The 12,995-nt window shown below is 42.7% G+C and overlaps 1 protein-coding gene across 1 annotated transcript in view; it reads right to left on the minus strand.

The window, feature by feature from the left end:
• Positions 1 to 667: 667 nt before the first annotated feature.
• The window catches only part of LOC147640858 (alpha/beta-Hydrolases superfamily protein), a 45,267-nt gene continuing 32,939 nt past the window's right edge, over positions 668 to 12,995 (minus strand). The window contains exons 5-7 of the mRNA XM_086816106.1: positions 1,560 to 1,803; positions 1,366 to 1,457; positions 668 to 1,125 (exon numbers count right to left, since the gene is read on the minus strand). Coding sequence (XP_086672232.1) covers positions 855 to 1,125; positions 1,366 to 1,457; positions 1,560 to 1,803 — 607 coding nt within the window. The 3' untranslated portion in view covers positions 668 to 854. The remainder of the gene's footprint in view (positions 1,126 to 1,365; positions 1,458 to 1,559; positions 1,804 to 12,995) is intronic.

A 12,995-nucleotide genomic window follows, 5' to 3' on the forward strand; every position in this document is an offset into this window, starting at 1 on the left:
TACCTGATTGTAAATTTTTTTATTTTTTTCAAACGCCCCTTCTTTCTAGGGTATGTAGCCGAGCTAGAAGCTACACCACTCACACACACAAGGCTTGAGAACCCACGACCTCAAGGTTAGGGTGGGTCGTGATAAACTGAGCCACTCGGGCAAGCAATTTCGACTCTCCATTTTGGTCCATATTTGCGAGCGCAAGCCTGGTTGTGGCTTGTATCTTGGTTGGGTTGTGTGGCCATCTATAAGCTCTTAGAGGACGCATCTCCATGGCCATTTAATTAATTAACATATTTTATCTTTGTTAATTGGAAACATTTCTTAATCGTTAATAATTGAGAACTCACGCTTTCCTGAATTCTATAAAGATTTCCTCTCCAAGCATTGTCAATTGTCCTTGAATTTGGCTATTTTACTAACTTGGCAATTTGTTGCAATTTCCCTAGAGTAAACTCTTCGTTATCCAAATGATTAGTTATTAATTATGATTGAATTGCCTCTAGAATTTCAGAAGGATTAGAGATACTTCTGTTATTTAAACCTGATCTCTCACAAAAAACCTCCAAAATGAAGCTTTTAACACTTTGGTAATCCATGCAAATTACTGTTCGTCTTATGAAATTGAACTTTATTCATAACCTAGAACAAGTTGGGAATAAATGCTAATCAAAACATATCTACACCAAATCCAAAATTGACATTTATAGCATACAAATAGTGACATTTTTTTTGATATCCAATCATCCATCTCTGTGACCAAAGAATATGCATAGACTTATTATCGTGCGAATGTGACAAATGTTAGGAATGATACTATGCAGGAGGTACTCTTGTGAACAATATTTAAACAATTATGGGATTTACGGGATTGAGGTAATTGAATTGTTGAGGGATGATATCCACTTAATCAAGGCATCATTCACAAGCTCCGGGGCTTCATCATGAGGACAGTGTCCTGCTTGCAACCTGACAACTGATGATTGGGGGTATAAACTTTTGATTTTATCCACTTTTGATGCTCCCATCCAAGGGTCCAAGTCTCCCCATAACAGTAAGAGAGGACATGAAAGCTTTGCAAGAAGTCTATCCAAAGTAAGATCCGACGGCTGAAAGAGGTATCCGGTTATGAGCCTGACAAACAACATTAAAGGATCAATTAACCACTTTAGTGGATTATGATTCACAACTGTAACATGCATACATCATGCATATAACCACACACACCTGCACATTATCATTATTTTTTCATAGGTGTGTCAGGGTTTCTAGATTGTCTTATGGGTAGGGTGAGAGATGAGCTAACCACTTGAGCAAGATAAATACATGCCTATGTACGCATGAATGCATACATGCATGAAAACATTTATTCACCTGTAGTAAACCTCTCCTGCATTGGCATCTTTTGTTGGATGGACTATGGAGTCTACAAGATAATCATCTACATTTGTTTTATCAACATAAACCTGTGAAATAGCAAGACATATCAGTTTCCTTGGGTGTAAGAAAGAACATCTTTCTTCAGACCAGTCCCCAGTACAAAGGAGATGCTTTTTCAAGGTGCTTACATTATTTAGAACCGATCGAATACGCGCAGGTTGCTTGGCTTGCCAAAATGCAAAATTGATTGCAAGCTTCCGCACCCAATTCCTTAAAGGATTCCAAATCAGCCTTTGCACTGCTGTTTCTTCTAAAACCTCCTTTTTCTGGCTCTCAGGGCTATCAAATTGGCCCGAGGCATTCAAAAGGGCAACTCCAGACACAAGCTCAGGATAACTTGCAGCAGTGTTCAGCACAGTGAAACCACCAACACTTCAACACACACCAGTCATTACCGTTAGTCCCTCCTCTCTCTCTCTCTCTCTCCCCCCCCACATTACATGAACACGAACATGTCATTGCAAGAGCAAAATGACAGACTAAGCACCTTCTCGGTGGAACTAAAATGAAACATACACAATCTTTCAAAAAGATTGTGTTTGATAGAGTAGTAATGCAAAATTCACAGTTCAGGAAGATCTCAATGTCTTTACGGAAAAGCAGTCGGAAGAAATCAAAGAAATGGAGCAGGTGGTGGTAAAAGTTGCCGAATCTAAGTGGGGGGGACATTGTGACACACAAGGGAAAGAGAAATTTGAGGAGGAATAGACCAATGTTATTAACAAGCAAGGTGTTTTTGAAGATTGACCTCAAAAGTGGGTAACATCAGGTACAAATTGTGGACGTGGACATCCCCAAAACCGCATTCTGAACTGAGCGGGCCCACTACGAGTTCGTGGTCATGCCCTTCAGTCTAATAAACACCCCAGCTACATGATGATGCGGGTTTTCAGGGACTTCAATGGGGCAAGTGTGTATTCATCTTTTTGAATGACAAACTGATTTTTTCAGCTACAGAAGAGTAGCATGACATTAATGTAGAAAAAGTGATGAAATTGCTGGAAAGCAATGAGATTTATGTCAATGAGAAAAAATCAAAGTTTGATCTATAAGAGGTTCACTACCTTGGAAATATAATCAGTGCCGAAGGCATCCGATTAGACCCTGCAAAGGTGGCAGTGGCAGTGGCAGAAATCCTCAATTGGGAGATTCCACAAACAACCGAATGTCATAAGCAGTTTCTGGGCATTTACCAGACATATTCTACGCACATCGAAAGTTCTCTCTCATTGATCTGCTTAAAGATGTCAAGACTCGGATCGGAGTCAACGGATTCACATGACTCCTCATGGATTACAAGCTTTCAAGGACCTTAAGGTTGCATTATCTGAGGCTCCTTGTTTAGCATAAGTCTCCTGGGATGACCCATTCCAGGTGATCGCCAATGCAAGTAACATCGCTATATTGGAGCGGTCTTGCAATAGAATGGACACCCAGTCACTTACATAATCTCACCAATGCGAGTAATATCGCTATGGGAGCGGTCTTGCAACAGAATGGGTACCCACTTACTTACATGATCCCTCCAGAAAAGAACTGCTCGGTCTATGACCAGGAACAACCTGTGGTGATACAGGCCCTAAAGCATTCGAAGCCTTTTCTTTATGGGCGCGACTTTGAGATCACTAGGCTTTGCGTTGGCTTCAGACAATGCCAAGCGCGAATTGGAGTGACCATCCATACCGCTAGAGCCAGATTTTTCAACCATTTGGTGGAATAATCGAGTATCTTTTGGGCAAGGCCAACCCAGTGGCTGACGCCTTGAGCAGGCAAGGAACCGCGTCCCACATCCAATCCACACGGATGGATCTTGCTCGTACAAGACTAGATGAGATGAAGCATAAGTATGTGGATTCCGTGGAATTGGGTACTCAGTGGAAATAGGCATTGAATGCCATAGGACCATGGCACTTTTTGATACGCGTTTGTTGGCTTTTCTACAAAGGTCGCCTTTGAGTATTGAAACAATTCCAAGCAACTCTTCTCCACGATGTCCATGATGGCAGTGATAGGGGCATGAACTCGACTTTGGAGAAGTTAGAACGACAATTTTATCAGCCCAGAATGAGGCGAGGCGTGTTCGCTCATGTGCAACACTGTTTGGTTTGTCAAGCTCCTCACGATGGGAAGAAAATAGGGTTGTTATAAACATTACCTGTTCTTGAAGGACCTTCTCTGTTCATGCCCCTATGACCACCAATAACGGCATCATGGACATCGTGGAGAAGAGTTTCTTGGAATTGTTTCAATACTCAACTTTGGAGAAGTTAGAACGACAATTTTATCGGCCCAGAATGAGGCGAGGCGTGTTCACTCATGTGCAACACTGTTTGGTTTGTCAAGCTCCTCACGATGGGAAGAAAATAGGGTTGTTATAAACATTACCTATTCTTGAAGGACCTTCTCTGGATATCTTGCCTCCCAGTCCGGGTAAGCGTAATATGCAATGTTTGTTGATCATTTTGGCATGTAAGTTACCTCCCGTACCCTTCCTTCTCTCGAGGTAGGGAGAGATTTCACTCGTAAGTAACACCCCAAGCTTTCTATGAAGATTGTCTAACCGGGAGCCAATCCTCAACGATCCGATATACGAATGCATTCATGGTTTTGAGGGTCTTACCTAATATTTACCTATATATTGCTTGGAAAGTACCTGACTAATCGGGTCCACCCTACCGCCCACTTTCCAAATTCAAGATATGGTCATCTATGAGATTTTTTCATTACTAAGCACATTGTTGGTACAGATGCATCACACAACAAGGTTCCTTAATTTAATTCCCTTCACTAGTTCTTTTATCCCTTAATGCTAACAAGTCATTTAAAAAACAATACATTCATAATCATAAACTTGAATTACAATACAATATGGAAAAGCATCCCTCGACGCACCGAGTTATATATAATCTAGGCATTGCAACCGTTGTGGCGATAAATTATCACATATTAGTAAGGTGAAATGTCTCCTCACTCACATGCACTAACACGAAACCTATCAAGCTCGAGTTTGCAATCCCAAAGGAACCCTCGCCCTGCCATGTGGTGGGTTAACCATCATAGGCAGTTGCCCCAACTCAATAAATACTCAAGAGTTGGTTGCCTGGGGTGGGGGAATACCCAGTTGCCCTAGACTGATCACTTCAGAATAGTTATCCTCAAGAGAACACGTTCCTTGGTTTATTTTACAACAATTTTAGTATATATGACCGACCTTGTCGTAATCTTGCATCCGTATTTCACGCAACAATACATGCAACAAACATTCTCACATAAGAAAAATAACCTTTTCTATTTCCTCTTTATTTAGTCAACAAATTTCCTAGCTAAGATAATCTTTGTTCTTAATGAAAAACTTCTAGGGTTTGGTCCCACTTACACGATGAGGTGGAGGCCCAATAATTGTGATTACGGGGAGGTGAGCTGATCCTCCACTTCCTTGGGAAACATTTGCAGCTACCGTTATTTGAGGTTTTGTTGTAACCTCATCACGGTTAGCTACCCTTGGACACCCACGTCCTCCACGTCCCGCACGTCCTCCACAAGCCATTCTCTCCTATCGCGTTTGAGCCTTTGCTTGCCAAAAAGTGACTTACTCCTCTTTGCGTATACTGCCAATGCTTGACTAACCACTTATTTACTAAAACAGAGCATGTACATAGCAAGACTATAGTTTAATGTGATTGGGCTAGGATGAAACTTTGGAAGTATTAGATTTGGGAAGCATGCCTAGATAGCAAGATAATAATGTGGTGCAATTGGAAGAGAAGGGAAGATCATAATGGTATGGTTAGTACTGCCCATCATGTCATGTATGGGGCACATGTATGTGGGAGCAAGGTAGATGGAGCTTAGGATGTCATGAAATTAGAATGGATGAAGGCTAAGGTTATTAGAGGATGTGAATAGATGAATGTAAAAGAGAGTCAATGGTCAAAAAGTAGGCACATGGAAAGTGCAAGGGTGCACAAGGCATGTGGGCATTTATGAACACATGGATGGCACAAGGGTGCATGGAGCATGTGGATGAGAGCTATAAATGGATGTAACAAACTCATTCTCTTAATGCAAAAAAACGCGAGTATGTGATTAGCCCTAATCTATATCTTGTTTATCTTCATTAGTCTCAACATCATGCTCTATGTCTTCTTCCATCTTTCATCCACCATAGCTCTCATCTTCCTTAGTTATACACTCATACTCTCCTCAAATCCACTTCAATTAACATGGTATCAGAGCCAAGGCACTTCATTTTCACTCCTAACACTAAGCATTAGCTAGTATTATTACCATCATTAGTACTAATCATAGTTATTAGCAACCTTATCCTCCTTTTTTCACTTGACTGAAAATAGCCAACTAATTGAAAGCTTGGCATTGCCTACACACCATGCCATTGCTCACAATCTTCTACAGGGGTGTTCAACACTCCAGGGCACAAACCGTGACCCGGAGGAATGGAAGTAGTTCGGGCTGAATCGCGCGTAAATCAAGCTGCGTCGGTGCCAATTATTTTGGGAAAAATCGCAAATTTATGGCCGTTGAGCAGAGATTTATCGATTCCATCGGTGCCTAGGGTTTCCGAGCATGCCGAAAACGCTGGTGGTGTCAAATATGCAAATGGTGTAGCAGAAGTTGAGATCCAGGCCTACGCCTCCCTTCTCATTAAGGTTTTGTTAAGATCACTAATCCTTGATTAAAAGTTGATTAATCCCAAGTATCAGTAGCTTAAGATTATCTTCACTCATTGCTATTTCACTCTCTCAAAGCATTAAGCTCAAATGTGAGCACAACTACCTCAATTGATTAGTGAGTGATTAGTGATCTCAACCTTGTTTTTCTTGAGATTAGTGAGTGATTAGTGATCTCAACCGTGTTTAGTACCCAAATTGAAGCTAAATTTGTCAAATCATTGTAATAGACACTCTTGAGATTTAGTTAAAATCTCAGTAAGACCTTCCTCATTGAGTCATGGCTACTCAAATCCTAGCGGACAAATTTAGTGGTGAAGAATTCCATACATGGCAAACAAAAGTCATGTATCTACTTATGTAAAAGGAACTTTGGGGGGGTAGTAAATGGAGATGACCTTGATGAAGGGAGTAATGATGAAGTCAAAGCGTTGATAAAAAAGGATAGAAAATCCATGGCCATCATTGGGTTAAGTCTTGGGGATAATATTCACCACATCAGTAACAAAGAGCATGCCAAATGAGCTAGAGAAGTTATTTGGAGCTAGGACAAAAAATTCAGAAATAAATCTGAAAATACAATTCTATGGACTTGATATGGAGTTCAAAGACTCATTTATGGAACAAGTAGGAAAGATGAAGAACATTATGATGCAACTTGCAGGTATCAAGGCACTCGTGGATGAGAAAGATGCAACTGTGGTCTTAATCAAGAGCATGCCTTATGAGTTTTCTTCCATGGTAATAACTCTTTACTAATTTTCCAAATCATACTCTTGAAAGTGTTGAATCATCTTTGTTTGAAGAAGACAAGAAACTAAAAGATACACAACAAACAGCACGGAGACTGCATTCTTTAACAAATCCAATATCAAATGTAACCATTGTGGAAGGATGGGGCATGTAGTGGCCCAATGTCGTCATCGAAACAAGCCCAAGCTTGTATGTGATGCATGTGGAAAGGTAGGCCACCTTGAGAAGAACTACTCGTCAAAGGAGAAGCAACAGAGCAACTTGACGGTGGAAGCAACTCATGAGGATGCTCCAAAAGAATACCTCTTCTAGGTGTGATGATGTTTCATGTCATGTCTTATGTTGATATCAACCTTGGGATTGGGAAACCCTCGGTGAAGATGTGTCCATTGGATGTGATGATGTTTTATGTCCTATGATGATGTCTATGTCATGTATGTTATGCCAACCTCTGAGCTCAGTGTGAGTGAGACAAGTTGAAAATGGACAGTTATGCCGATGTATGTTCATGATGATGTAATCACCTCCAGCCACCGATGATGTGGACTAAGTGATGTTTATACGTGTCTCCATTAAGGGGGGGAAGGGGGGGGGGGGGGGGGGGGGGGAGGAATGTCATGTCTATGTATGTCACATTACCTTCTTGGGATGACACCCATTTGGGCACCAAGGGGGAGTGTTAAAATATGGTGCTCGTCGTGTCATGTATGGGGCACATGTATGTGTGAGCAAGGTAGATGGAGATTAGGATGTCATGAAATTAGAATGGATGAAGGCTAAGGTTATTAGAGGATGTGAATGGATGAATGTAAAAGAGAGTCAATGGTAAAAAAAAATAGGTACATAGAAAGTGCAAGGGTGCATAAGGTACATAGAAAGTGCAAGGGTGCATAAGGCATGTGGGCATTTATGAACAAATGGATGGCACAAGGGTGCATGGAGCATGTGGATGAGAGCTCTATGAGAGCTATAAATGGATGTAACAAACTCATTCTCTTAATGCAAAAAAACGTGAGCATGTGATTAGCCCTAATCCATATCTTGTTTATCTTCATTAGTCTCAACATCATGCTCTGAGTATGTCTTCTTCCATCTTTCATCCACCATAGCTCTCACCTCTTCCATCTTTCATCCACCATAGCTCTCACCTTCCTTAGTTATGCACTCATATTCTCCTCAAATCCACTTCAATTAACAGGGTTCTCAATCCACTTTGCGGTGTACTAAACTTGAGCTTACAAGCTCTTAGGGTATATTAATGGTGATAGTAATAGATATAGATGAACTCAAAGGAGGGGATATGGTAATAATCATGGGAGGAGGGTTGCCATGAGGGTGAGAGAGAGAGAGAGAGAGAGAGCATGAAAGGGGGGGAGGAGGGTTGCCATGAGGGTGAGTGCGGGAGAGGGGGAGAGAGCACATGAAAGGAGAGGCAAGAGAGAGGGAGTGTAGGTAGTGAGGGAGAGTGTAGGTAGTGAGTGTCACCAGGAGGTGAAACTTTTTGCAGTTGTTTTCTTTATTTACATTTCTTTATAAATATATATTTTTCTTTTCTTTCTCTTTGGTTGCTGTTGTTTTCCCCCGAGATCTCTTGGAAGGGCTCGGGCCATTGCAATGTCAGAATGGGTCAGCCAGTGGGACTTTGGACCAGTGGTTGGCTAAGCCTGAGAACTGCACTGAAAGATGAATGACAGTGTCCAGGACATGGCCACTGAATGAGGGCATAGGCCGGTTTACACTAGTAAGTGGCCGCCACCGAAATGTGAATGTATCTTGAATTCTAAGCAAATTCTAAAGTGACCATAGTGGTCAAAGATGGTCAGGAGACCAGAAGGAATGCAGATGACATCATCCCTAAAATCTAGGGAACTGCTATTTTGGGCAGTGTCGGAATTGAAAAGTGTTCGCGTCAGTTTGTGCAGAATGTCAAGGGGACCAAAAGCTGAAAAAGGACCGTTGTGAGAATGTGAACTAGTCAGGAGATTTTTAGCTTGGAAGATTGCATGTGGAAAAGGCTTAAAAATGTGCCAAGTGTCAAATTTATGTGCATTTTCCACACTGGGAAGAGGGAAGCGTGGGATTTTGGGCTGAATGAGGCTCATTTGCAGCCATTATGGTGGATTGTTGCAGGTTAAGAGCTATTGTGGTGCACTCCCTTGCCCTGCAACTCATGTACTGAGGGTTGAGCTTGCTCCCCACAGCCTCTTTCTCTCTCTCTCTCTCTCTCTCTCTCTCTCTCTCTTGCAGACTATGGTAATGCTCTCATCAGATAAAATCAGGTACAGCTGTGTGAATTTCATGCTTATATGCAGAGGCTAGTTGCCTCCTTGAACAGGAACCGGTGTAGTTAGTTCCTACACCAAAGCAGGGACGGAAGAGGGTAATAATCTCTTCAATACAACGCTGTTTCAGCATTGTTTAGGTGCTGTTTTTGGGCTGTTATGTTGCCCGGTTGATGCCAGAATGCAGTAGGACTTTGCTAAAGTCTTCCAAGACAGTACAAGGGTTAATTTGGGCTGAAAACAGAGTTGAAAACAGGTCTGTGCAGAAAATTACAGCAAGCTGAATTGTGATGTTTTGGACTCCATTGGGTAGTCTGATGCCTATGAAAGTGAGCCTGTCAGTTGGGACTCATTCTGAGATGTTATGGAACAGTTTTAGTGCAGTTATGCTGGCAAATTTCTCCCAGAATTTGTAAAACTCAGCTGGTGCAAGTAGAGTGCTCTGTTGCACTCGTGCTTTGTATTTTTCCAACTTTTTAACAATAAAGAAATACCGCAAGGGGCGCCGGACTTCAGGGCCAATGTGTTGTTGAGCGAGGGAGCGAGGATTCTGTGATTGTGTGTCTGAGTAAGTCCAGGTTATTTGTGAATGAATTACCGCTTTATGTGTGTCCATAGACCGGTTTTATGGTTCCGTTGCCGGGACAGGGTCCTCTTTTCTGCAAGAGCCCGGACACGGATTGGATTGGGTGAACAGGAGACACACATAGTGAGGTACAACTGATTACAGGTGAGAGAGTACGGTCTCTTTCTTTGGATACAGGTTCCCTTAAACTTTCAGTTGACACTATGATAGACAAAGGGAAAGGCAAGCTCCCTGCCGAAGAGAGTTCCTCTTCTACTCGCAGACAGCGTATAGAGGTGACAGGTGCCCAGGTGTTAGCCTCTGCTCGGACGGAGCCAGTAGTACAGCCAGCCTTGTTAGAGGAAGAACAGGAACAGGAGGATTTGTTTCAGGCACAGCTTCTTAGCATGCTTGGAACCTTTCAGCAGCTAGTTAAGAATCCCAGAATGAAGAAATTTTTGCAGTCACGTACAGGGGATTCCCACGTTGAAGCATCCCAGCATGCAGTAGAGAGGGCACAAGAACAGTTGCAAATGAGGGTAAAGCATGTTGAGCAGGCACCTGTGACACTAGCTGATCCAGTGCAACATGTTACCCAGGCACAGGTACAGGCATTTAATGGCCAGGGCAGTAATGTGCAAAGGGTCATGCCGACCATTCCTCCATTCCTTGCTTCCCAGCCTAGCTATTTTGGTGGTGGGTCTGTTTTCCAGGCCATGGCTAGGCCGCCCACAGTTTTGCCAGGACTGATGTCAAGAGGGTCACCAGGAATGATGCCTATGGAAGCTGTGAACCCTCTTTATGCCAATATAGGTGTGCAGCCCGGATTTCAAACTTATTTTAGTCCAGCCTTGGGACCCGCAGCACCTGTCTCAGTGTGGCTGAATTTTCTCAACCTAGTGGACAAAGAGCAATAAGGACTGATGCAGAAAAGGTGCAAAAGGATTACAAAGAAGGAGGTCAAGTAGTAAAGTTTGAGACTTTCAGTGGGATCCAAGACAAATTGAAAGCGCTGACTTTTATTCAGCAGTTTGATGCAGCATACACTGGGGGTAACTTTACAGAGTCTTCTAAGGTGCGGAAGGCTGCTACTTTCTTAAAAGGTAATGCATTGCAGTGGTGGACCTCACTGCTGATGCAAGGACAAGCACCTGCTACATGGGTTCAGTTTAAGCAGCAGTTCTCTTTTGCCTGGCTTACAAATACTTTTGAAGTGGATGTTATGACAGCATGGCACAAACTTGATGCAGCTAATTGTGTAAATTTGGAAGAGTATAATAAGAAGTTTTGGGATACACTCTTGCCAGTAACTTCCTACAGGACAGTGCCATTGTCAGAGCAAATAGAGAAGTATTGCTGTGGTTTGCCCAAAGAAATCAGGGATTATTGCATTAAGACCAATGTTTCTAATATAACTCAGCTCATTGAGAATGCAAACATGGCTAATGCATTGCTACAGGGAGGTTCACGTGGCTTTAAGAGCACAGTGAAGAAGGAACCTCAAGACAAAGGACAGAAGAGGCCACTATATGGCAAGTCATTTGAAGAGAGAAAGGCATTGATGCAAGCTGGGAAATGTTTCATCTGTGAACAAAAAGGGCATATGGCTGCAAAATGTCCACAACAGCCAGCAAAAGAGGCGGAGGATAAACAAGGGCCACCCAAGAAGAAGACAATGCCAAGTGCAGGATTGATACCTGACATGGTTGGTGACCAGCCATGTGATGATGCGACAGAATTGTGCAGAGCATGGGGTAAAATCAGAGATGCTACAGTGCTGATTTTCTTTGACCCTGGTGCTCGAGCCAACTTTATTTCACCAGCATTGGCAGCCAAGTTGGGAATTCGTGCTGAAGAGATGGGACCAGTTGGACAGGCTGATTTGGCATGCCTTGGGCATTCAGTTCCTGTCACTCCTATACTTGGCAAACTTCGCATGCATATACAGAGTTATGTCGACACAGAGGAGTTTCTTATCATGCCCTTGGAAGGATGTGATGTCCTATTGGGAATTCCATGGTGTCATAGGAAACATGCAGTGTTGGATGCTTTCAACAGGAAAATCACAATTGTACATAGGGACAAGACTCATGTTCTGGATGTGAAGCTGAAAGGAGAGTCTGTCCCAGTTATTTCTGCTTTTTGAACCTGAATTCTGAATGACCTGTACATTTGTATTATATGTTTGGCAATGTACAGTTTTGACATTTGTTGTCAGTGACTTAATCAATGAATGAACTTTCAGTGCTTTGAAGTTCTATCTGTTACGCTTCAAATGAATGATTTACATGTTGTGACACTAATAGTATAAGATATATGCTATCGCCCTGTGTTGCATCCGGAAACATGTATTTGAAAGGCTTGAACCTGTGATGGCACAAATGGTAGTGCGGAATCCCTATCATCGCCCCGTGTCATCCGTTGGCAGGAGATACATGCGATGACACTAATCACCTGCGGAATCTTGTGATCGTCCTGTGTCATCCGTTTGCATGTGGACTTGCAATCGAGGTCGCTTGCTTCTTTCAAGAGGGGGGTATGTCACCAGGAGGTGAAACTTTTTGCAGTTGTTTTCTTTATTTACATTTCTTTATAAATATATATTTTTCTTTTCTTTCTCTTTGGTTGCTGCTGTTTTCCCCCGAGATCTCTTGGAAGGGCTCGGGCCATTGCAATGTCAGAATGGGTCAGCCAGTGGGACTTTGGACCAGTGGTTGGCTAAGCCTGAGAACTGCACTGAAAGATGAATGACAGTGTCCAGGACATGGCCACTGAATGAGGGCATAGGCCGGTTTACACTAGTAAGTGGCCGCCACCGAAATGTGAATGTATCTTGAATTCTAAGCAAATTCTAAAGTGACCATAGTGGTCAAAGATGGTCAGGAGACCAGAAGGAATGCAGATGACATCATCCCTAAAATCTAGGGAACTGCTATTTTGGGCAGTGTCGGAATTGAAAAGTGTTCGCGTCAGTTTGTGCAGAATGTCAAGGGGACCAAAAGCTGAAAAAGGACCGTTGTGAGAATGTGAACTAGTCAGGAGATTTTTAGCTTGGAAGATTGCATGTGGAAAAGGCTTAAAAATGTGCCAAGTGTCAAATTTATGTGCATTTTCCACACTGGGAAGAGGGAAGCGTGGGATTTTGGGCTGAATGAGGCTCATTTGCAGCCATTATGGTGGATTGTTGCAGGTTAAGAGCTATTGTGGTGCACTCCCTTGCCCTGCAACTCATGTACTGAGGGTTGAGCTTGCTCCCCACAGCCTCTCTCTCTCTCT

This window comes from Cibotium barometz, chromosome 2 (assembly GCF_041138505.1).
Source record: "Cibotium barometz isolate CiBa-2024 chromosome 2, ASM4113850v1, whole genome shotgun sequence".
NCBI lineage: Eukaryota > Viridiplantae > Streptophyta > Polypodiopsida > Cyatheales > Cibotiaceae > Cibotium > Cibotium barometz.